The sequence below is a fragment of the Aptenodytes forsteri genome, unplaced genomic scaffold (genome assembly GCF_000699145.1).
Source record: "Aptenodytes forsteri isolate BGI_AS27 unplaced genomic scaffold, ASM69914v1 Scaffold255, whole genome shotgun sequence".
In the NCBI taxonomy this organism is placed as follows: Eukaryota; Metazoa; Chordata; class Aves; order Sphenisciformes; family Spheniscidae; genus Aptenodytes; species Aptenodytes forsteri.
The window spans coordinates 11194883-11219449 of record NW_008794888.1 but is presented as its reverse complement, the minus strand read 5'-3'; the positions used below and the strand labels follow the sequence as shown (position 1 = coordinate 11219449).

At 50.3% G+C, this 24567-nt stretch overlaps 1 protein-coding gene across 1 annotated transcript in view; it reads left to right on the top strand.

Moving 5' to 3' along the window:
* Positions 1-24567, top strand: part of ITGB5 (integrin subunit beta 5) — a 68823-nt gene that overhangs the window by 34692 nt on the left and 9564 nt on the right. Inside the window, exons 7-9 of the mRNA XM_009274993.1 lie at positions 568-657; positions 4793-4927; positions 8210-8639. Coding sequence (XP_009273268.1) covers positions 568-657; positions 4793-4927; positions 8210-8639 — 655 coding nt within the window. The remainder of the gene's footprint in view (positions 1-567; positions 658-4792; positions 4928-8209; positions 8640-24567) is intronic.

The window sequence follows — 24567 nt, the reverse complement described above, 5'->3', positions numbered from 1 at the left end:
CCCAAGCCGCAAGGGCCGGCCTGTGTCTGGAGCTGCCCCGTGGGGTTTTGCTCCTCCGCGGATGTGGGGAGGTGTTTCAGGCGGGGTCGCTTTCGGAAAACTCTGCTCCAGCTCTCGAGGCTCGAGCAAAAACAACAAGCAGCCGCGTTGCTACGGTCGAGATGCTGCTGCTCACCCGTGGAGAGCGGGAGGGCTGAGCTCATTCTCCACCCCCTCTCCGGGGATGCTCATGGGTCGTGAGGTGAGACGGGGCAGCTGCACCTCCCTCCCCACGGTGCCAGCTCTCCCGAGTGTGCAGCGGCTGGGTTTTGCCTCCCTTGGCAGCAGCCCTGGGTCCGTTAGTCCCCATCCCGTGGTCATGAGCTTTGTTTAGCGTTTGACGTGCCGTGTTAGCAATGCTTTGCTTTCAAAAGCTTCACGTTAATGGGAGCCAAGCTGACCATGTACACCACCGGACGATGGGGCAGGGGTGTGGCTGGTGTCCCTGGTGTGGGGTTGGTCCCTCCTCGCCCTCTGCTTTCCTCTCTGCATCTCAGCATTTTCTTTCATTTTCTTTTTTTTCCCAAGAACTTTACCGCCTTGATTCCTGGGACAACAGTGGAGATTTTGCACAAAGACTCCAAGAATATCATCGAGCTGATCGTCAAGGCCTACAACGTAAGTGCATTTTAATACTGCAGCTGCTGTCGTGCAAAACACCAAGAGCTCGGCTGGCTCGCCTCTCCCTTGCGTGCTCCACCCGGCTTGGCCACCTCCCTCACCGGTCCTCCACACACTGCCAGAGCTGGGGCATCCACCCTGGGGAGGGAAACAAGCTGTGTGAGGTGGAGAAGGAGCACGGGGATACCCAAGGGAGCCTGTGGTGAAGCAGAGATTTCACCCCACATCTCTTGTGTGCAGAATTACCCTCAAAATACAGCCTCACTCTAAAACAGTTCTCTCTCAGAGCACCCTACCAGTAGGTAAAATACGTTATTTCTTTGCTGTCTGATGTTCAGAGGCCTCCCAAGGATGTGACCAGGCTCCAGCTAAGGTCGCATCCTTGCATTGGTCTCCGTGCAGCACAAGTTGGTCCTCAGCACCCCATGAGCATCACCATGTCTCTTGGATCCCAAAGGAGCCCTGCCTGTGTGGCGTTGCCAGTGCAGCCTGCCCTGCCACAATGGGGCCCATGGAGGACAGCAAAGGACCTGCAGTTGTACTGCTGACCTGATGTTGTCTATCTCCATGGAAATCAGGGGAGAGATCAATTAGAAGCAGCTAAACTGCACGTTCGTTGGGTAGTTAGTTGTCGACATTTCTGTTGACTTCTCCCTGAATTCTTATGGGTCAATTTTTCATGCTCCTGGAAGAATATTGCTGTTTTGGTGCTGGGCATGGAGATCTGACCCCGTAATGGGTCAGCCTTCAGGTAGGGTTCTTCATGCATGGGACCTGTGAACACAGCTTTCGATGGCTGCAAGCTCTTCTTGGTACTATGCTCATTAGTTCAAGGGAGTGAGGAAGGACTTCTTTGGAGGAGTTTACAGATCCAGAAGTCACGTAAGGATTGTGCTGTGCTTTGCATGACCTGTAATGTTCATCTTTCTCTCCCCCACAGCTCCCTGCAGTTAAAGCAGCATTTGGTTATGCCCTTGGGAAGAGTGCTTCCCAAAGCTTCACCCTCTGAGGAAAGGCAATGAGCAGCTAATGCTGCTATCAAGGCCCTGGAGATACTGCAAAACAAAAGCCCGGTTGTTTCAGTTTCTCCTCTTGAGGAAGGAGGGTCTTGTGGCTAAGATGCTTGGCTGGGGAGAAAGAAATGAATGTTCACTCCACGTTGACTTTGCATGTGGTCTCAGCGCCATCGCATGAAAACCTCCCTTTGTCTCAGTTTCCCAGCTGTAACATGCATCCGTGCCTCCATTTCACCACCCCTCGAGCCCTTGCAGATAGATATAAGCTGATGAAAACCATTGGGGATCTGATGCCCCCACCCCTGCTCCCTCCCTCTCTTTGCTTGTGAGCTTTGCGGTGCAGCTGGCTGGAAACCACCAGGACGCTGAGACCAAGGTGCCCCACGGAAGGAGCAGCGCGGGATGAGCTGTTGTTGAGACAGGGGCTGGTTTCTTGCCTGTTCAGCTGGGTGGTGGGTGCGAGCTGGGACCCCAAGGTGTGCTGCTGGGAGCTGGCAGCTCCTGCCTGTGCTGCGGGCAGCCTGGGGACGCGGGAAACCTGGCGCCTGCCCAGCCCGTCTCCTCTCGGTAGCTTTGTTTTTTTCCTGAAATGAAGGAGGAAACTATCACTGAGGGAGAAGGCTAAAATTTCTGTTCCCCAAGTGGGAGTGAACCTTTTTTTATTCCTCATGGAAATGAAATTCTGAGCCTGGAGAAACCCTTCATCTGCGACAGGGACCGTCTTCTCCTGTGGGGTGGCAGTGGCTGGTGCTCTGGGCCTGGGCTGAGCCTCTCCCCTTCCGTGCTTTGGCCATCTCTGATCCTTTCTCGTCTGCTTCCCTCCACCGATGCATACATCAGACTTGCTCAGGGCTTACATTACCCCCAAGATCGCTTTCCACCATCTCTTCATCTTCCATTTCCCTTTTTCTTCTGCCAGGCATGCTGTCGCCTTTCCCTCATCCGGGGGGGTGTGAAGCAAAAGAGAACAGGAATGGCTTTTTTTCTCTGTTCTCACTAAGAAAAACCCTTCCCCCAGATCTTGACACTCCTGCAAGATGGAGAGGCTCCTAGGGGGGCTGTGCCCGGGCTGGCGTAGCACTGAGGGTCTCTGCCCGGGCACGCAGGCTGGGTTTGGACCGAAGGCAGCAAACGGGATGCTGGTTTAAAAACCACTTTCCTAAACCCAATCCAGGCAGGTCTTGGATGTGTTTCTTGTTACAGCACCGATGGGTTTCCCGTGACAGGCAGTGGGTGGCCTTCACATCAGCTGTTCCTGGAGCTGCTGCTGGTTCGGGATTTCCTTGTTTTTACACTGAAACGATCCATCCTTTGATTTTCCCCCAGGCTATAGCAGACAGCTTTATTTCAGGCAGAGACATTCCTCCATCTCAGGGCCAGGTCCTTCCTCTAGGTCTCTCCAGCATCCTCCGCTCGTCCCTGAAGGCACTGCAGGCTTGGGGGCCACCAAACAACACAGCAGCAAACTCGGCAGTCGCCCTTAGCAGAGGCTGCGGTGCTGTGAGAAGGTATTGCTGTGTAACGGTGCAAAGTGGCTAATAATAATAGCATTACAATTAAGCTAATAGCATTACTATATAGGGCTAACAAGAAATCTTGGCATCTGTATAAAAACATAGGAAGAGCCCACGCAAGGTCATAGCGAGGTCTGGCCTGGTGTCCTGTCTTCTGCCATGCCCCAAATGAGATGCTCTGGGCAGGAAGATGGGAGAGCGTATCAGTGTGACAGGTAATTTCTATGGGATAATTTTGGGCAGAGCAGTATGTTCGGCTTTACCGACACACACGGTGTTCAGCCCGCAGGCGATGGATGCTTCGTACAGTCCAAACTGCCACCCCATGAACGGCTCCTCCATTACAGCAGAGAGATGGGAAATTATTCCTTTTTTTCCTCAAGGGCTGTTTAATTCGCCCAGCCAAAACTCATTTATTTCCTGCCCGTTTCCAAAAGCGTTAGCTCTTTGCTGGTGTGTGAACCCTGGTTTTGTTATCACATGGACTGGCAAGAAGTCCAAATTAGCTCTTTTCCTTAATCTGGCCACTTCAGTGAGGGATGGGGACAAGGGGGAGAGGGATGAAGCTGCAAGCTGGCTTTGGAAAATAAATGTATTTGTATAAAAAGCTCCATTTTGAAAACCTTTGTCTTTTTTGGACACCACTCATAAAAAAAAAAAATCAGTTCCAGCCATTGGAAGAATGAAGCAAAACAACCTCATTCCGAATTAATACTTATAAACTTCATTTTGTTTTGACTTAAAAAGTCTGTGTGTGCAGCAGAGTGGAGAGATGAGAAGCAGAAGAAAGGGGGTAGGAGCATACCAAAACCTCGCTGATGGAAAACATTTTTCACTTTGAAAAGTTTCACAAAAGAAGAGATTTTTCTTTTTTTTTTCCCCATGGTGGTGCTTCCAGCTGATGCATCTGAAAGGATACTTTTTGTTTGGCATTTTCTCCGAAGAGGGAAAATACATTTTTCTGACCAGTTGGGTGAAATCAAGAAAGCAGGACAGAGTTAGTGCAGGTTTACACCTTCTCTATGCAGTACAATGGACGTCACAGGACAACTGCCAGTGGAGAATGAGGCTTTGTGCTTTGCTAAGGGGCTGGTTTATGGGGAGGAGGAGGTGCAGGTGTATGCACGAGGCTCTGATCTTTGGCTCAGAGGTGCTCAATTTGTGGTCGAGAATGTTTTCTTCCTTCCTTTTCTTGTGCATCCGTATCTTTTCAGTGGTCATCATGTCTGTCCTAGAGAGCATAAGCCACCCGCAGGGCTTGTAGGCAGCTCCCCGAATGTTATGTTTTCTTCCTTCCCTTTTCTTGTGCATCCGTATCTTTTCAGTGCTGCCTACAGTGGTCATCACGTCTGTCCTAGAGGGCATAAGCCACCCGCAGGGGTTGTAGGCAGCTCCCTGTGACTCTAGTTGCATTCATCAGAAGTCTCCTGAGCTGTTTAAGTCAAACTCAAATGTCAATGTGTGTGCACAGGTGATTTTTTTTTCATATAGGTGCACAGATGTCCTAGCCTCCCTCTGGAAACATCAGGAGAAGAGACTAAAGCAGAAGAACCCCCCCCGCCTTTGGGAACCTGACAGTTTGCTTTCCCGTTGTGTTTCTAGAGTATTCGGTCCAAGGTGGAGCTCACAGTCTGGGACAGCCCTGAGGACATTGGCTTGACCTTCACTGCCACGTGCCAGGACGGTTTGTCCTATCCCGGGCTCAGGAAGTGCGGAGATCTCAAAATAGGAGATACGGTGAGTCTGCCATTCAGTGCATCCCCTGGAGAGGCTGTTTCACCCCCCGTGCAGCCGCTTACCTCTCTCAGTGAGTGGTCCCGGGCAATAAAATACAGCTTTGCTCATCTTCCTCTGCTGTCCTCATGCCGTGCCACATTAATATGGAAACCCGCTGAGAGCGGCTCTGCTAAAAGTGGCTCTGCATGGTATAGATCAGCCCAAGGTCAGCTGTGAAGAAAGAGGCAATACAGGCGTCTTGTCTACAGCACCCTGAGCCAAAAGGTCTTGATCAGGCAGCAGGATGCAATAGTCAAGAATGGGCTTTTTTTTCCCATAATCCCAGATATTCACGTCACCCTCTTACCTGTGAAATTTTTATTGCTGTGGTCTGCTGATCTTTTCCTAGTCTGTTAAATATTCAAGGTTTTCTTCTTATTGTTTGAGAATCCTGGCTTGTATTAGCATCCTGGCCTGTATCAGAAACAGTGTGGCCAGCAGGAGTAGGGAAGTGATCGTGCCCCTGTACTCGGCACTGGTGAGGCCGCACCTCGAATACTGTGTTCAGTTTTGGGCCCCTCACTACAAGAAGGACATTGAGGTGCTGGAGCATGTCCAGAGAAGGGCAACGAGGCTGGTGAAGGGTCTGGAGAACAAGTCTTATGAGGAGCGGCTGAGGGAACTGGGGTTGTTTAGCCTGCAGAAAAGGAGGCTGAGGGGAGACCTCATCGCTCTCTAACACTACAGGAAAGGAGGTTGTAGCGAGGGGGGTGTCGGTCTCTTCTCCCAAGTAACAAGCAATAGGACGAGAGGAAATGGCCTCAAGTTGCGCCAGGGGAGGTTTAGATTGGACGTGAGGAAAAATATCTTTACTGAAAGAGTGGTGAAACATTGGAACAGGCTGCCCGGGGAAGTGGTTGAGTCACCATCCCTGGAAGTATTTGGAGGATGTGTAGATGAGGCGCTGAGGGACGTGGTTTAGTGGTGGACTTGGCAGCACTAGGTTAACGGTTGGACTCGATGGTCTTGGGGTCTTTTCCAATCTAAATGATTCTAGGATTCTAATCTAAACCTGACTTTCCCAGAGTGAAGATGTCATGGTTAACTTCGGAGGTATTGCAAAAAAAGACAGGGTGCTCAGAAAGGCAGCAACGCTCCTCTCCTGTGTCCAGTTCCTAGGGTTATTGGATGGCAGCACAGGCTAAAAACATAGTTTGCCCCTTAATGTTAACAGTATACATGGCATAATCCATCCTGTGCTTTTTTATAAAAAAAACAGAGAAGCGAAGCTTTGCTTGTTAAAATTTAATATTGATATAGATAAATGAGTTGCTGGGCTGCAGGGCTGGGGCGGGAGGGCTCAGACCAGTGGGGAGTCCCCTCCCCTTCTCCAGGCTTTTGCTGTCTGCAAGGACGTGGGTGTGGGTTCGTTAGCAGCCTGATTGCCTTATTTGAGAAGAGTGGCTCTGCAAACATACCAGAGCTCTAAGCGCTGAGGCATATAAAAATAGTTTTAAAGAGTCAACAGTAGCTGGATTTTTGCCCTGCCAAATAAGGATCATGCGAAGTGTTAAAAAGGGAGGTGGCCTCAGCTTTTTTAGCTGAATTTACTGGATCTCCGATCAGTGGGTAAAATCAATCCCTGGAGCAGTGCCACGCTGGGCACGTGCCCTCCTTGTTCCCACAGCAAAGCCTGAGCCTCCGAGGTAGCAGAGTTAATCTGGTGGTTGATCCTGGGCTCCCAGCTTTGGCACGAGCAGGGGGGTCGCTACAGCCACTGCAGCTAGTGCTATAAAGGGGTTTGGCAGCGGATACGTGCGTGCCAGTATCCGCAGAGGCTGATGGCGTGAGTGGGAGTGACTGGCTCTCCTGATATGGATGAATTGGGGGTACCTTCTGCCCAGGCAGCAGAAGATTTGGGGTGCAGCAGGGAGCTGGCACTGGTACCTCTCCCATTTTTGGTGCACCGGAGTATTGAGGTGCCTGCACAGGCAGACATGCCACAGGATCACAGGGGTCCCATCCCTCCTTCCCCTCTTGTTCAGCTGCTCTTGGCCCCATTACTTCCACATGGATCAAGATTAGACTCCTGCTAAGAAACTTTCCCCAAAGAGGGTAATGCTGGCACTGGATCCTAATCTGCTGGTGTTTAGTCCTGGGGGTGTGGGTGTCAGTGGGTGAAAGGGAGCAGGATTACCCTGATCCCCTTAGCTTGCTTTCTGATCTCCTTCTCCTCTGTAATTTGAGCTCGTTGCCTAATTGCTTCAGGCCTTGGGAATGGGAGGAGGTCAAGGGAGGCTTCATAGGGTGCAGCTTTCCCGGCTGGAGGTGGCTGCTGCGCCGCCATCCATCCGCACGTCACCCCTTGGCATGCGGGACGGCGCAGGCAGTGAGAGCTCGAGGTGACCCCAGATGTCTCCAAAGAAAAATCATTCCCTCCTGATGCCTAGGAAGGGGGCTTGTTTCCTTGGAATAAGGTTAATCCTCTTTGCTAACCAGCAGCTCCAGGCAGCGCTGGGTGGCCCGAGACCCCACCAAACAGCAGGATTAAATCGGGGGCCAAGCAAGCGACCATAGGATGGTCTTAGTTTTCCCAAGGAGAAAATCCCTGACACTGGATTGTAGCAACAGAAAATGAGTAGGGGGGTGATGTATAACCATATAATGATGTGTAACCCTTCTGAAGCCAGTATTAACAGAAGCATCCATCAGAAATGGCCCGTTAGCAGTGTGCTGAAAGCTTGGGGCTGCGTGACTGATGCATGTCTCTATGTGCAGATCAGGATTCGCATAAAACCTTCTAAATCCATGATCTTGTAGGCAACTCGGGCTCTTGTGCTGCGTTGGTTAGATCCTTGCTAGTGCTTGGTTTCCACAGAGTTGTTTATTTTCAATAGCATGAAAACTGGGCTATTCTCTAGAGTTTTGCCCTGTTTTTTTCATGGGAATAGGCAGGCTCCTTCCCGCTTCACAGAAACCAACGGTGCCTGATGGGGAAAATTGCTGCTAATGGCTGACAGTAACGAGTTTTAAAACGTTAAGGATGCCAAACCCCTCGTGGGACTGGCAGATGTCACTGCATTGAGCTGCAGATGCCCTCACTAGATGTGCAATTGTTTTGGGGGTTTTTTTGCACACCTGGGAGTGAAGCTCAATGCACTGAGTGTGGCCCCGCTCCAGGGAATCGCTCCATGGCTTTTCCTCAGGACATTTGCCCTTCCCTCCTGCCTCCCTTCCCGGGACACCCTTGATGGATGTTCTGGGGCCGTGCGTGTTAACTTACACCTCAACCTGCCCCCCCAGGTTTCCTTCGAGGTGGCCGTGGAGGCGCGGAGCTGCCCCACCGAGGACACCTCCCATGCCTTCACCATCAAGCCCGCTGGCTTTCGGGACACGCTGGGGGTGGCGGGGCCCTACAACTGCCTCTGGGGGTGCACTGGCCATGCTGCGCCGGCCAGCGGCAAGTGCAGCGGCAATGGGACCTACGCCTGCGGGCTGTGCGAGTGCGACGCCGGCTACCTGGGGGCCAGGTGTGAGTGCGAGGAGGGCGCCAGCGGGGACATGCACCACGCCATGTGCCGGGAGGCGGAGGGCAAACCCCTCTGCAGCGGGAGAGGGGAATGCAGCTGCAACCAGTGCCTCTGCTACGAGAGCGAGTTCGGAAACATCTATGGGCCCTTCTGCGAGTGCGATGACTTCTCCTGTGCCAGGTACAAGGGAATCCTCTGCTCAGGTAGGAGCCTTTCCTCCCTTGCGCCCTCCGCTTTGTGGGGATGGGGAAACTGCCCCGAAATGGGGAAGGCTGCTGGGCTGGTGTGTGCAGGGTGTGCGAGGGGCTGCGCCTGCCCCGCCTGCCGAAATCTGCCCTGTTTCTGGAGGGACCTGCGCTCCCTTTCTTTATGGAAAAAGGGAGGCAGAGGTTTAAGTGCATCCACACTAATGAGCAAAAAGTGCATTAACCCCATCAGAACTGAGTTTCCAGCATTAGAGTGAAAGGCTCTCTCCTGGCAGGCTTGTCCTTTGCCCAGGCCCCACGGAGATGAGCAGAGTCTTGGCTTTGTTGTTGTTCTTTTGACGTAACCATGCACATCTCTTGCACACTGAAGTGTATCCCCAGGAAAGAGTAAACCAGCACAGGCTTGAATCCTCTGAAGCTTTTTGGTGTCTTCTTAGGTTGGATTTCTTCTATGTGCACCATCCTTCCCTGCATAGGCAGAAGCAATCTTTTTCTAAGGATGAAGCATTTGAAGTAATCCACTGGTGCAGCGCAGGTGAAAGGAGGGTTGTTTCAGTCTGTTACTTATTAGAGAAAATCTGTGTTGAAGATTCCTAAAGGTGTTTTATGTATAGATTTTTCTGCCCACTGAGGAAACAAGTCATTCACTTGGAAAGATGTAGCCAGTCAACTTTGCTTAAGCAAAGGTAGAGGAGTTATTTAGCTGTGTTTGCTAAAACGGCTTTAATTCCTTGTCAGCCTGAGGTCACATAATTTACCTTGCACGTAATTGCCTGGATTAGCCCTCGGACATAATTCCCTCAGTTGGAGCTGGGCAAAAGGTTATTCTTTAAAACTTGCCTGCTTTCAAGCAAGTCAAATATTTCCTTAACTGAAAATCTTGGACAAAATTTCCAAAACAAGTGTAAGCTTGGGAAAATACCTATTTTTCACGTTTTCTCGAGGGAAGTGGTGGGTTTTTTCCCTGCTGTTTATCTTGCCCTGCAGGTTTCTGAGCTGGGCAGTAAGTGATGGGGCACCTTTTGGTTGCAAGTTTCTGGCTGTTTGAGACGATCATGGTGTTAGGTGGGTAAAGGACGTTCGTGCTCATTTTTCTGTAGCCTGGCTAGTGATGTTTCAGCACTGCTGAAGGTGAGGCAGGTGATACCCCAGTTTTTGGCATTGCCTTGGGGCTCCCCATTGCAGGGCAGTGAGAAAGGCAGGTACCACCTCCCGCAGCGACTGTCACTGACCAGGAGGGTTGGAGCTCTCCTTGCTGATGCAGGAGCGGAAAGAGGGATGAGCAAGCAGGAAAAAGGTATATTTGAAGGTAGATGGGGAAAAAAGTAAACTCAGCTGTGAAGTAATTGAGAGCAACACTGCCTGGGGGTTCTCCATATGACCATATTGCTTTGGTAGCATCATCCCTCCCAAAAGGAGTATATTTAATAGCAAGCAGGGCAGTGATGCTAAAGAGAGGTTGGAAGTTACCGGTGTAGCGGTTGGTACTGCAAGAGGAGGACATCCCTTTACTTGAATTTCCATTTCATCAGGAGAGCCAGAGCTCTGCCGCTCCACTGGAAAACAAGCTGTCTCTCTTACGTTGCACCTGCTTTCTTCTGTCCCTGTGGAGGGCTTCTGGTGCTGGGAAGAGCAGTGTGGCTGGTCTGGGATTTGCCAGACTTTTTTAAAGTCATTTAAAAACCTTTTTATAGCTATGAAAGAAAATAAAGGGTAGGCTGAGGCCAAGTGGCCTCTTTGCTCCAGGGGTGGGATGGAGTCCGACACGGCTGCATGGGGTGATTCTCCCTATGCCTCCTGGTATTTCTATTGCTGTTGGTTTGTTGGCTCTTTTTTTTTTTAAATTCCAGCAATTACAATGCTAAATCTGAGCTGTAGCAAGCACTGTGCCAATGACATAACATTTTGAGGTGGTTTTGCCAGCCCAAGAGGGCCATGACTTTTGGGCTGACACCAAAAGTGTCTGAGCTTGCACAGTGGGGCTGTGCCCAAAGCTGCGCCTAACAAACAGCCCTCTGCTACACAAGCATCTCTGGTGGCTTCCAGCAGATGCGTGCTCTCTCCTCCCTACAAATGGGGCCTTCTTGAAAAAGACGGTGTGTTCAGCTTGGCACTGAACGTCTCAGTCCACCAGCACGTGTAGACTTGGCAGCCAGGGGAGTTTGGGTCATACCTTGGGTTAAGGATGTCCCCTGGAGTGGTCGCATGGGGTCCTGTCACTGCTTTTGTTCCTGCAAGGGGGAGAAATGACACCCTGCCCTCCTTCTGTCTTCTCCTGGGCACAACGTCTGTCCCTGAAAGGCCCTGGCATCCCGGTGCCCACCACTCTCGCAGGCTGAATCCCACCATGAGGGGAAACCAACAGGTTTTAGCAAATGCAGAAATCAAAAAAGCAGCATGTAGGGAGCTGTCATTTTGCTGTAGATCGTGGTTGTCTCCATCCTTGCTTGGGAGTTGCTTGGCTTGGACCCATGAGGGGAACTTATCACTGTTGTCAAGGGCTTTATTTATACTGCATAAATCTTCTGGTAGTGTAGAAGGCACTTAGTGCCTCTCAGTGCATTTCAGATGACTGTATTTTGAACAGCGTTTTCACCCCAAAGGAACCCAACCTCAGTTTTAGCACATGGGCTGTGGTGTCCCCCATTAAATGCATTTACGCCTGCCCAAGCTGTTGAACAAGATGGTATCATGAAGCTCTGAGTGCCCATCCTGGCCAGAGCAGGTGGGAGAGCAGCCAGTCCAACCCAACCCAAGGTCTGGGAGAGCACAAGGAGGAAAGCACAGTTTTCCAAGCTGAGAAGTAAAAATCCACGCATGCAAACTGCTTTGCACGCATGTTGGCCATGCTTTTTGCATGCCTCAACTCAGAGTCACCATGAGCCCATCGCCAACCAGCCTGGGCATTTCTTCCTTTTACGATGCAGTGTCCTGGTTGAGTCACTGCCACGACACAGGGCTGGGCGGCCGATTGCGCTCAGACATCCCGTATTCCTGGCAAAAGCCACAGGAGGTTTGAAATACTCTGAAATAAACTTTGAGCTTCTTGTTTCATGCTACTCGGTCCTTTGGCCAGTAAAAGCATTTTCATTCCTCGGTCCGTTTATAAATATTGGCACCTCGTTTTGTCAGGGTTTGAGAGGAGAGATGACTGCAGACAGTACTTGTACGGATCTTGCCCTTTTGTGGCCCCCTGTGAAGTGGAGAAGCAGATCTTGGGTGGGAGATAATCTGAAGGAGAAGCAAGAATTTGATTCCTGTTAGTGGGAGGTTTAACGTGCCTCCTGCATCTGTGAGGCAAGCGGGAAAAGGAGTCATTGTTGACGTCATAAATGTTGATTCAAGTTGCATCCAACTCTTAGTTGATGCTGCTTAGTCACTAATAAGTGGCATTTGTTCTGCTGCTCCCCGAGTCCAGTTAACAGCTCCGGAGTAGCTGTTTCAAACCATTAATCCAGCTTTTGGAAGGGCCATCGGGGATGGCTTGCAGAAGTGCTCTGTTCCTCCAAAAGAGATGCAAATGGGTTATCCACAGCATCGTGCTCCAACAAAGCAGGCAGTCGCTTCCCAAAGCCTTGAACACTTCGCTCCCAGTTTTTCTCCAGAAGGAGAAGTTGCCCTCTTGCATTGAGACCTTTGGCATGCCGCTCTGGCCTCTACTCTGAAATGTGGGTGGCTGCGGGAGAGGGGAAGAGAGCCCTCCTGCCTGCAGCCTGCCCTCCTGCCCGCAGCCGGGCTCGGGAAGGGGCAGCTGGCTGTGCGGCCCAGCGGCTTTTCAACCCCTTGGCTGCCTGCCAGGCAGTTTGACAAAGGAGGAAACGTCTCGGCGCTAATTGCATTCCTGAAGGTCCCATAAAACTAAGTGGCAAGAGGGAAGAGAGGCCCCAATGAGGGCATCACACGTTTGCCTCTAATGAAGAGAGACTGGCTCGCTGGAGGCCAAGCTTCATTAGCTTCAGTGCTGCAGACCTATTTTTTTTGGAGGGGGGGATGCAGAGTAGTACGGCATCGTCTTTACCTTGGTGTCTCTAGAGAAATTTCCCCCTAACCATCACTGCTGTTACCCAGCTCCCCGTGTGGGTGTCATTTGTGCGCTCTTCAGCCTGGGACTGTGGTTGTGCACAGGAACATCATTACCAAGGCATAAGTAAAGAGCACTCACCACGCTGCAAGCCATTTCTCCCCCTAAAACACAAAGGATCTTGTCCTGAAAATCCTGAGCAACACACAGACTGCTGGTGTTGGTGCAGCTTTGTGGGATCAGGTCTTTTGTGGTTTCTCTTCTCCATTTTTTTAAAATCAGACAATAAATCAGATTTATAAACACTTTGTAATTGTAAATCAAGCCCTGCAACTTCTCTCTAGCTCTTAAGCAGCTGAGAGCATCTTAACTCGTTAAGATGGCTAAAAATCATGGCTGGCTAAAGCACGACGAGATGGCGATGCCTTGGAGCGCAGGAGACAGGAGCCTGGCCTCGCTTGCGAGTGCAGGGCTTCCAGTGACACGAAAAGCTCAGGTGAGCAGTAGAGCATAGGGTGTCAAATTTGCAAATATATGCAAGTGCCAGAATCACTTCTGAAATGAGATTTAGGAAGTGACAGCTCATTGAAAATCTGTGGCTTATTTTGCAGAGAATAGCCAAGCTGATGTGCGATGCGACTCCAGCTGCCCTGCAGAAACCACTTCAAAAACTGCTGAGGACGTACAAGTCCTCGGTACTTATTTCTGACTGCTTCCCTTTCTTGGTTTTATTAAATGGGGAAGCACTGTGAGGTTTTAGCCTGTACTAAGGCCCAGTGAGATAAGGTTCTTTAGTTTGTTTTAACACAACCTCAAATCAGAAATCTCACTCCTGCTTCTGCAATCTGTTTTTGGTGTTCCCCATCCTGGGCGCTGTAACGGTGTTTAACAGTGCTGCCTTTGCGGGAGGTCTGGTGGGACGATGGCTCTGGTGTGAGCACGGCAATTTCTGGTTGTGCAATAGAGCCCTGCGCTTTTTGAGCAGCGCTCAGGTTTGATGGCACCTCTGGTATCTCCACCCTGGGGTTTCTGGTGGGGTCTGTTACCATACAAATCACTGTGCCCATGGACACATCTTATGGAAATAGACCTTTTTCCACACTTACTTTTGTAGCTATTATTCACCTGCCTTGTTGTAGTGCCTGGATGGAGGATGCTGGTGTGCATCTGAAGGCTCAGATGTGAGAATAAAGGTGATCCAGCTTTAACCTTTTTTTTTTCTTGTCTTAGTTCTCTTCATTCCTAGTGTGTAAACTTTTACCAGAACCTGCTGTTAAGAAAGAAATGGGTAGTATTTGATTTATTAACCTCTGATGTGGAGGTGGTAGGTTGAGCATGGTTTGGGGGGGAAGGGGAGCTTGCCTGTGCCCGCTTCCTGTGGCACTGCCAAGACGGGGGTGGCACTACGCAAATGTAGCCCCTTGCCAGAAGGGAAGAAGGTGGCCTGTAGCAGAAAGAGGATAGGGAACTGAGCCTAAACCACATCTGCAATGTTTTCTGTTCAGTCATGTCAAGCCTTGTTATCTTTGGGTTTTTTATTTGGGGGGGTTTTCATTTAGTTTGTGTAAAAAGGCGGAATCTGAGCACTGCCTAGAACAGTGGGACCTGAAGGGGAGAGACAAAAGGACCATATAAGATGTAGAAGTTAAAAATAATCCTTTGGTTGTCACTAAGCGCTTGTGCAGCCGTGAGCCACACAGCTGCGGAGGAGATGTGGCTCCGTCTCTGGCGTGGCCACCCCGCAGGTCATTCCTGCTCCGCTCCCCGGGCCGGAGGAAGATGGGGAAGCACACACCTACCAGCATTTTTGAGGCTTATTTTGGTGACAGAGGATGCGGTGTCAGCTCAGGTTGTCATGGTGCAACCTCACGGCGCTGGTTGCTTCATTAGCAGTCTCAGTCATTAGCAGCAGGTGGGGGGCTTGCAGGGGGCCAGGCAGTGGCTGTGTGTGCTGATGGGGCTGCAGGGCATGGGAGGGTGGTTTGGGGTGAGGTGAACCTAGAAAAATCCTCTGAACTGAAACCCTTTTCGATTAGGGCAGGTTATAGGTTGTGCGAGTGTCTCTTCCCCACCAGGGAAGGGGAATGTGGGAAGGGAGCTAAAAACCAGATGATGTTGGGCTAGAAAGCAGAGAGGTGTGTAAGTGTTGTCACACTGTGTGGGGCACAAGGTGCCTATCACTCCTTAGCAGCCAACAAACCTGGTTTCAGGCACCTTGAGGTCTCCTGCCTACAGAGCCGCTGCATAGCCCAGGGGGACCTTATGGCCAGAATAAGTAGCGAGGAGATGGCACTGCAGTAACATCTCTCTTTTAGGATGTGGTCAAGAGTCACTCAGGCTGCACATTTATCCTAGAGCTTCCTAAAAGCCTTTCTTCTTGCTGCGTTCCCATTCTGCCTTGGCTTTTATCGCCTGCAGAAGCTGCTCAGCCAAAGAGCCCTTGCCCCGAGATGTCTGTGCGCCTGAGAAGAAATGCATAAAACAAAAAAATCCCCCTGAATAGAGGAAAAAATAAACCTCTGACTTGCTGTGTTCTGTAGCAGTGATGAACTGAGGCCGGAGCACCCGTGCCTGGTGTCACTGCTGGGTGGGCATCCCCTCTCCAGCTTACATCCCCCCTCCACCTGTGAAATATTTTGGTTCCAACAAGAATAGACTGCAAACATTTAATAAGAAATGAATCAAATGGGGGACCTCCGCTGTCCTCTTCCTTTTTCGGGGTTAAACTGCGAAGCTGGGCATGTTCCACTTACTCTTATCACGTGGATTAGTGTAAAGAAATATAAGGTTTAGGTCAGCTTCGTTTACTCCCATGCTGTCAGTCAGCCTAAAGAAATGTAAAGTCCAGGTCACCTGGGGCAGGCAGGGCTGAGGGCTGTGATGGGGATTGACTAGAAGAGCAGTCGAATTCACCTTCATCCCATTCGGACCGACGCCGCTCTCACCCTGCCTTACAAGCTCTCTGCGGATGCTGTTGGCCGTGCATCCAATGTCATTTGTCTGCACGGCAACATCTGAGCCCCAAATCAGGAAAAACTCCTCTTTTTATTTTTTTCTGAAGTGTGTTTGTATAAACCAGATCTTTTCTGATGTCCATTGTTGATACTCCTGCATTCCTGCTTGACCTCCTGTGGGGCGCAGGGGCTGCTGTGCCGTTGCAACATTTTGGGGATTGCTCAAGCGGTGATTTAGAAAACGTTTCCACAGGTGATGAAGGAACTGTGGAAGAGCCCGCTGCTGCCATCACATGTGGGATGTTGGCTTTTAGGTTTCACTCGGCAATGGAAGCCGGTGGCCGAGCCCTGGGGTCATCCCTGGCTGCTTCTCACAGTGCCTTCCAGAAAGGTCAGGTCTGGCCATGCTTGGCCTGGGGGCAGTGAGCTCTGAGAGCAACACTTGAAACCTCTCAGCCTTTAACGAGGAATGTCATTGAGAAACTCTCTGCTCTTTGCACAGTGTGAAGAGGATGAGAAACCACAGGGGCGCGTACGGGACGTGCTTACCCGCTGCAGGCAGCCCGCAGTGCCCCGCACTTGCATCCTGCCCTGCGCCAGGGTGTCACCTTCTGCAATGGGAAGCAGGGACGCCCAGCCCTGGGCTCCCAGATAATTGGAAAGGGTGGAGAGAGACTCCCCAGGAGCTGTGCAAGCAGCTGGCTGGCATTAGCATCCCTCTTTAGCAGTGTTTGAATTTTCCTTACAAGCAAGGGGTTCCTGAGCATCAACCACTTTTATTTGGAGGGCTGTGGCGAGGCAGGGAAATGGGGACATTCACGCCTTGTCAGTGTGTTACTGTTGACCACTGATACATGTCACTACGTGTTAGTGGACTGCTTGTTATCTGTAACAGAGAATTCAGGGAGGATTTTTATTTAAAACACACCCTCTACCAATGCTTTCTGGGTTGCGTGGATGGGCTTTGGCTCAGGCACAAGCTCCCTCCTCTTGGCAGCCCTAAGTTGAGAGAGACGGACACCTGGTAAACCACCGCCTTTGAAGTGACCTGTCCTTAACGTTGTCTTGTTGGCGTCTGTGCAGCCAACCTCTCACTCCCTATGGCTCCTTCGCTCTTTGCAGGTCTCTCTGCCTTAAGCTACCAAATTCAGCAGCATGTCCCATGTGGTTCCGGGTGTGCTCATCTCCAGGAGCTGTGGCTCATAGCCCTGGTGCAGAGCGGGGCTGAGAGCTGGGTGGGAGGTGTTTGCATCCCAAATTTTATCTTCATGAAGTCTCTATTTCCCTGGCATGCAAATCCTCAATAGCCTTTTGGAGGAGCATGGGGGTGACTCAGTGCATGTGTTTCCTCACATCTCCAGTCCTGGAAGGCTCCTGAAACCTCCCCGCCACTTCCCCCCAGGGCATCATTTCCACCCTTCCCCAATCTCTCTCTTCTGCTTCCCCTCTGAATTTATTTTTTCCCCTTTAACCTGGTTTCTCTTCTCTTTCCAATTTAATCCTGAGACGTGCTGCTCTCCTCCGAGAGCGTGCACCTCCCCATCCTGCTCCGTGCCCATTCAAAAGGCTGAGGATCCCAAGGGGTTCAAATGGCCACTGGGCTGGGGCAAACGGCACAGGGTGACCCTTGCCTGCCGGCCATGACCTGTGAAAGCATGGCCAGTGCTAACAGCTGCAGTGTGTAAAAATGCCCGGTTCCCCTCTGATTGCTCTGCTAATGACCTCCCATGTCACCCGGTGCAGCTGCTGTGGTTCAGGTCAGAGGTGGATGCATTTCAGTGCAGGTAGATGGTTTTAGCTAGAATGCTCTGTGCTTGATGTATATGCTCCTCTGGATTTCTTTCACAATAAATAAATGTGTGTTAAATATTGTTGATTGTTTGAGAGTTGGACTTGATGATCCGTACAGGTCCCTTCCAACTCCAGATAGTTTATGATCTTTGCATGGATTTCTCACAGGAACACAAATGATATTTCCATTCATGTTTCTGCTCAGTGCTGTGTTTATTCTTCATCTTCCTTTGTGTTTCTGGCAGCAGGCATACCCTGCCTGCCCTGCCTTGCTCATGCCAAGGGTTTGTGTTGGTTGTTCACACCGAAACAGCTTTTGAGTTGGACTTTCTTTCCCCAGCGGATTGAGTACTGCTTCACCAGAGTTTCCATTCCTGGCACGAAAGGGCAAGGCTGCCTTTTCTTACCCCTCCTTTCCCCCTGCCCGGGCCCTCGTTGCTGTCAAAGTCTTGCAGCTCTCCCCAAATCTGGCAGCAGCTCCTTGGAGGACCAACCCGCACAGAGCGCTGCTGTTCCTGCCTCTTTTCACTGGGGTTTCTCCTTGTCCTTGAGCAGACCTTTTGCAAGCGTTAATGCATGCTAATGAGGCATTAAATGCCAGGGCAGAATTAAAGAATAAAGAAGTGATGTCTTCGACATCTTTATGGGAGCCAGAGCTCTGTCTGTGGGTCTCTGCTCTTAAAGCAGCACAGTGTGTGGGTCGCAACCGGAGGTGTCATCTGATGGTGCATGCACGTACCCAAACCTCCCTGTCCTGCTGCAGCCACCGCCTCCCACAGCCAGAAACCTCCTATCTCAGAAAGTAGAAAGCTCCAAAATAAAAACAAGATGAACTTTGAAAACACAGTGCATCACCTACTCACTCCCAAAAGAGAGAAGATGGTCTTAGAACAAACTCGCTTGAATGCTCTGCCTTTATGGCCGGCATCCCACTGAGTTTGCTGTTTGCATTTGGTCCTTCTGATGATAGTAATTAACAGAAATAAACATTTGGAAATGAATGCTGTATTTGGGGTTTAGAGGCAGATGAAAGCCTCAAACCAGCAGGTGAGTGAAATTTGGGGTCTCTGCTTTTCTTGTTGGCATGCACTGACAACCCGTTAATTTTGTTTGGTTTGGTTTAAAAAATTTAATTTAAACAATTGACCTGAAAGGGAAGTGCAGCACAGGCTGCGGGTTCGTTCTTTCTTTTTTTTGTCTTATTTTGAATGAAATTCTGACTTCTTCCAGCTTCTTTGGGAAGGGAGAAATCCATTCCAAAACCATGGACCTTTGGTGAACTTGCACCAGATTATATGTTTGCATCCAAACACAGAACTGGGCAAGGCTCCCACGGCACTGGATTTTGTAGAGAAAGAATCTCTCTCTGCTCCAGAGCCCACTCCTCTTGATGAGGTCCAGCTGAAAGGACATTCAGCCCATTTGGGTTTCGGCAGGGTGAGAATTAGCCTGCTTTTCATTTGAAGGATGGATCCGAACCATAGTATTTGGCCCTGGAGTTCAGGCATTTGGGATTGTTATGCTTTATTTTGGAGCCAAGTTTTATCTTTAGAACAAATCTGGAGGGTTTTGGGTGGTAGGAGCTGGTAGGAGCCTGCTTGGGCACGGGAGCAGGGAGACGAAGCTTATCCTTCCTGGAGGCACCATGCGTCGGTGGAAGGGCTGCAGCACTATAGATTTTCTCAAGCCCTTTATCTGCATTTCATCTAACTGCGTGCTCACCATATGTCCCCTCATGTTTCTAAATCTTCCTTCACAGTGACAAAAGCTGAAGGCTAAATGTGGAGTTGTATAAGCAGACCTGGGCAAAGAGGTGGGCCAAGAAATATGTAAGTCGGGGAGAAGCTCCTGGTTCTGGACCCATGGGTGTTGGTGGTATCTGGGCAGGGTTAGGAGAGCCAGTTGAAAATGGGTCTTTGCCAAGCGGTTTCCTTTGTCAGGCTTTTTGGGGTGAAAGGAGGGGGAGCTGCAGTTGAGGGGTTTTTGCGCACTGGAAGAGCGTATCTTGCCTGTTAGGGGTTTGCAGATGAAATTCCTTGATGTGCCTGTGGGGCTGAAGAGTTGGCTGGAGCAGGGAGCATCACGGTGGGAGAGGCGTCGGTGTGTCCCATGGGAGACCCAATAAACACCTGCATTGGAGGGGATGGAGGTCGGTGGAAAAGGACAGTGGCACAGAGCCCTTTTTGAGTTAGAGGACTGGAGGGAAACACAGGAGGGGGAAAAAACAGGATTACACACACACACATACATACCTTCCTATCTGGCTTAAGGAATAATAAGAATTATTAGCAGTTTCTGCAGTGCCTTCCATGTCAGGTGCTTAAGGGGTGACGAAGCCAAGGGTGAGCGTGCGCCCAATTTGGTGGGATGGTATTTGGACCCATGGCTCAAAGGGAACCGGCGCACCCATCCCGATTGCCCCTGTTCAGGATGAAGCACTGCATCTCTGGGAGGGTCAGGCAGCAGCCCTCGCCCCGTATTGCTCCCTGCATCAGTAGCAGAGCAGGCAGCAGGACCTAAAAGCTCCAGTTCCCAGCTCTGCGTCTCCATCCAAAAGGCCACGTGTGGCAGGCTCAGCTGAAGTGCTAACGTAAGCAAAAGTCAAGAGGGTTGTGGAGTGCTGAGCTTACTTTAAAAAAAAAAAAAAGGAAGGCTTTATTTTAAGAAATGCAGCTTTAGATCTCCTTCAGGAAATGACTCCTTGCTGCCCGTTTTGGCTTTCTGGTGGATCATCAGCCGTATCTCGTGATTGCGTTTCAGCTCCACTTCTGTAGCGGAGAGAAGGAAAATGAGGGAAGGCTGGCCAGGGCTGCCGCAGGAAATCCGCCTGCCCCAGATCGCTTTCAGCTGCCTTCATGAGACAGCAGTTTCCAAAGCCCTGTTTTCCCTGCCCAGTTCTCATTTAACCCAGAAGTTCCCAAGTGAGTGAGAAATTGCGGGGCTGAGGGGTTTTTTTGTAATGGCAGTGCTGCAACATACGGGATGCTGGCAGTAACGTGGAGCTGGTGATGGGTCTTGTGGTACCCAAGGCTGAGTTAGCAGCTCAAGCATGTATTTATTCCTCTACGTTTGGTTTCATTAGTCTGTATCTCTCATGCTATTTTTGATGATTGGTGAGCTCAACCAGCGCTAGGATTGAAATAAAGGCTTATTTAAAGCCTTGTCGATTCTTGGCCAAACCCGTATGCTTCAAGATATAAATATCCATTGAAATTAATGCAATGGGAAGATGGGCAGATCCATGGTGTTTGGTGTAAATAACATACAGAAAAGCACTATTTTCTTATTACTAGCCTCTTAGTGTTTGTTTTGTTGTTTCAGTATTGCAGTGTGGATAAATGAGCATCGGCAAGCTCTCTTCAGTTTACACAGGAACCTTGGACCCTTGACGTTTGTCTGTGTTTATATAGTAACCTTCTTTTCACAAGGAGGTTGTTATGCTCTGTAGACTCCAGGAGTTGGGGATGCTCCTGCCAGCCCGCTGCCCTTTTTTTCCCTGCCAGACTGGTGTGACCCGGGGAATGGATCCTAAGCCCATCCTCACTATTTAAAATTTCCCGAGCTCTCCCTGACTTCCTACTGGTGCCAACCATCTGGCAGCAGGATGGCGCCGCGAACCTGAGCTGTGCCACAGGCAGGCTGCCTCACCTTGCCCGGCCTCTTGATGTGCAGTGCTGGCTGCTTTGAGTCATGGAAAGAGATTAGTGGGGAAGTCAATGATTTATTTGCCTAAGCAGGCACTGTGTCTTACCATAGCCCTTTCCCGAATGGAAAGGTCTACGTTTTCCAAGTGTTCAAAGCCTCTTCCGCTGCCCTTCCTCCTCCCACTCAAAATGTGCTGTTCCCAGAGCCTCTCCTGCAGACGTCGGATGCTTTTGCTGGGAGATTGGCTAGTCTGGTACAAAACCGATGCTCAAGCAGTGCCCCGTGTCGGTAGGGTTTGAGTGCTTCTTCTTTCATAAACAGATAGTTTTGGTGCCTTCACCCCTAGGGAGCACAAACAACATGTGGCTTCTGCATCGGGGCTCTCTGGGTGAGCACAGAGGCCAGGGCTCGTTAAAGGGATGGCACCGGGGAATCTGGAAATTGCTTGCCATAACTTATTTCTCTTAATTGGTTTTCCTGTGGGTTTTTTGTGTTTTTTTTTTCAAACTAGTTGTTCAAGTAACCAAAAACGACAAAAGCACAGCATTGTGAAGGTCCTGATCCACAGCCTGGATGTGAGCACGGAGGCACAAAAATAAGTGGCTTGATTTAATGGTAACAAATGCAGTGTGACCTTCCCCTCCCAAGTGCTCAGAAACCAAGAAACTGGCTTAAAAATCATGAGGATTTTTTTTCTTGTGTGGTGGGCACATCGATTTAATTTGCTAGAAGGTGGGGAAAAAAGGAGCATTGGAAGGGCTTGTTTTCAAACCCTTTCTCCCCCTCCATAAAAGCTGGGATCATTTTTTATTTCTCTCAAAAGAAAGCTGGTATTTTGGCATAATTTTGTGGTCCCCAAAAGTCGGGGGCTTTTAGGAAAACCACTTCCTATCAAAAGACCAAGCAACAGAGCTTTTAGTGCACTGAGTTTCAGACCTCTTGGTGCAGCAGCAGTCAGTGCAATTCCTACAAGGCAAACTCAGTTATTGCAGAGGGCAGACGGGCCGCTGAGCACTCGGCCACCGTGGGGTCCCACTTTGCAGCCTGCTGTCAGGAAGCCTGGGATGAAATCAGGGTCAGAGGCTGGAATTTTCTGCCAGAAGCTGCTAGCCCGATTCCTGCTTGCCGGCAATGAACGCGCTTGGGGACTGGAGCCACAGCACTCGGCGCTGGTGTCGGGCTGCCAAGCCAGGTGAGGGCAGAGGGGATTTGGTCTGCGGCTGTCATCCCGGCAGGCAGCTGAGGGGAGAGGCAGAGGTGGCTGGGGTGAAACGAGGACGGCTGGATGTCCTGCCAAAAGCCACCTGAGTGACAGCGAGATGTGCAGCCCAGCTGGGGCATGGCAGTGGGATGGGGATGTATTTCGGGGTGGAGGGACCAGCTGGGCTGTGGGTCTCAGTCCACCTCGGTGGCCTCCTTGGGAAGAGGGTGCCTCCAAGCAGCGATGCACCCCGTGGCTCCTGCCCCAGTGGAGCCTAGACTAGTCCAAACCTAGTCTGGGGACTGCTCTCCCCCGCCAGAAGCATTGCTTTCCTCTGCTACACCCTCCCAGTGTGTTTCTGCAGCCTCCCTGACATGTGTTTCGTGTTAGCCACCCCAAAAATCAAGAGCTGGCTGGAAAGTATGTTATCAAATTCAGAGGGAGCATTTCACTTCCCAGTTAGATCTGGATCTTTTAAACATCTAAGCTCATCTCATTTCAGGGATGAGAACAGAAGAAAACATCTCTTGTTATGTTTGGAGAACATAATTAATTGTCTTTTGGCTTCACAAACCAGCTTTAATAGAGAACATGCAAACTCAAAGCGTTCAAGGGAGTTAAAACCCAGGGTAATGTCCTGCACCATGAGACTTCTGCTGGTGCAGAGGTGTCTTGAAACACACCATCCTCGAGGATGCATTTTCGTCTTGGAAATGAAACTGGGAAGTGAAACTTGGTTCATCATTGGCGTGGTGGTGGAAGGCTTCCTGCAGACATGATTTTACATGGCGTAGAGATTGCTTAACCATGTCAGCTTTGCATGTGACTGTAGGATAGCTGAGCCTGGAAACGTGCAGCACATTTTGCTGTGAAATACGAGTACCAGCTAGCACTCTGCATGCTGCAAACCTCAGCTCTGGGTCACCGTCCCCAAAAGATTCGCTGTGACCAGCATGCCACATTGCCTTGGGGCTCCTCTCAGGTTTTGTCCTGAGCAAGGGGACGGAGTGGATTTCCATCTCTGGTGCTCCAGGTGGATGTTGATAACCGGGATGACTCTTGTCATGCCCATATGAGAAATAAATGTATCCCACTCACCACATTTCTCCAGTCTTCAGGCTGTGTGGGAGATAAAAGGAGAGCACCAGAAGTGGAGCTCATGGTGCTTGCAGGAGTGGCCCCTCTTTCAAGCTGATGCAGGCAGTGAGATTGTAACATCTTTGCCGTTAAAGGTCAACATGGAAATTCCCACTCTTGGCACATTCCCCGTGATGATCTTCAGCCAGTGACTTCTTGCACATTGAGCCAGTGTGGCCGAGGCAGAAAACACATTTCAACATGTTTTTAAATTTTAAGCTCACACCCCACACTTAGTCACCCTCATATATAAGGGCTTTTTTCTTCATCCACTTCAATAAACGAAACTGTTTGCTTTAAGATGCTGTTTCTTAAATTTTCCAGTCGCAGTGGTTTAATAGGATGCATTATTTGGAAATGGCTGTTTCCCTTCCCCGGGACAGTCATTCCAGGCTCAATCTCCAGCCTGCAAGGGCCTGGAAGGAACATGCAGGCTTTCTAGCCTCCTACACTAGCCTGGCACTGATGGCTTTAAAAACTGAACCATTTAATGAGCAATAACACTTCCAGAGATGGATTTCCAATGGATTTGCATCTTGTGCTGGGCTCTGTGGTGTCCAGGGGGGACCAAGCTAAGGCTGACGATGCAGGGGCTCTGCCCCTCTGCCCAAGAGCAGGGGGGTGGCTCCCACCCAGGTCGGGACCGTGGGGTGTTGTGAATGCAATCAGCTTGCTTCTCTTGGCCCTCACAGCTCAAATTCAAGCATGAGCACATTTACTAAATGCCATATACACAGAGCTCCAATGCCAGCTGCTTTGGATTCCTTGAAATAGTGCCTGTTTAAGAAAACTGTGATTTATAGCTAATTTGGACACATGCGTTGCCATGGAGGCACCAAACTTGCTGTGTGCAAGAGCCTGATCGCCTGAATTAATTGTGAATAAAAGCCAGCCACCCCATTCGATTTGCTTGTGAAGCAGAGGGAGCAGGAGGTCCCTGCTCTGCAGCTGCACCCCGAGCAGCAGCGGTGGTGGATACATGTGGTCCATGGGCTCAAAACCAGAGCTTTGTAGGGAAGGGGCAAACCAAACCTGCCTGTACGGATGTGTCTGGGGAAAGGGCAAGGCTGTCGTCGTGAAGGCAGACAGAGCAAGGGATTTTTAATCTCCATCAGATGTAGGCAGGGAAGGAGGTCACTTCTAGAGATCCTGTAAACATAACCTCCTCTGTCTAGT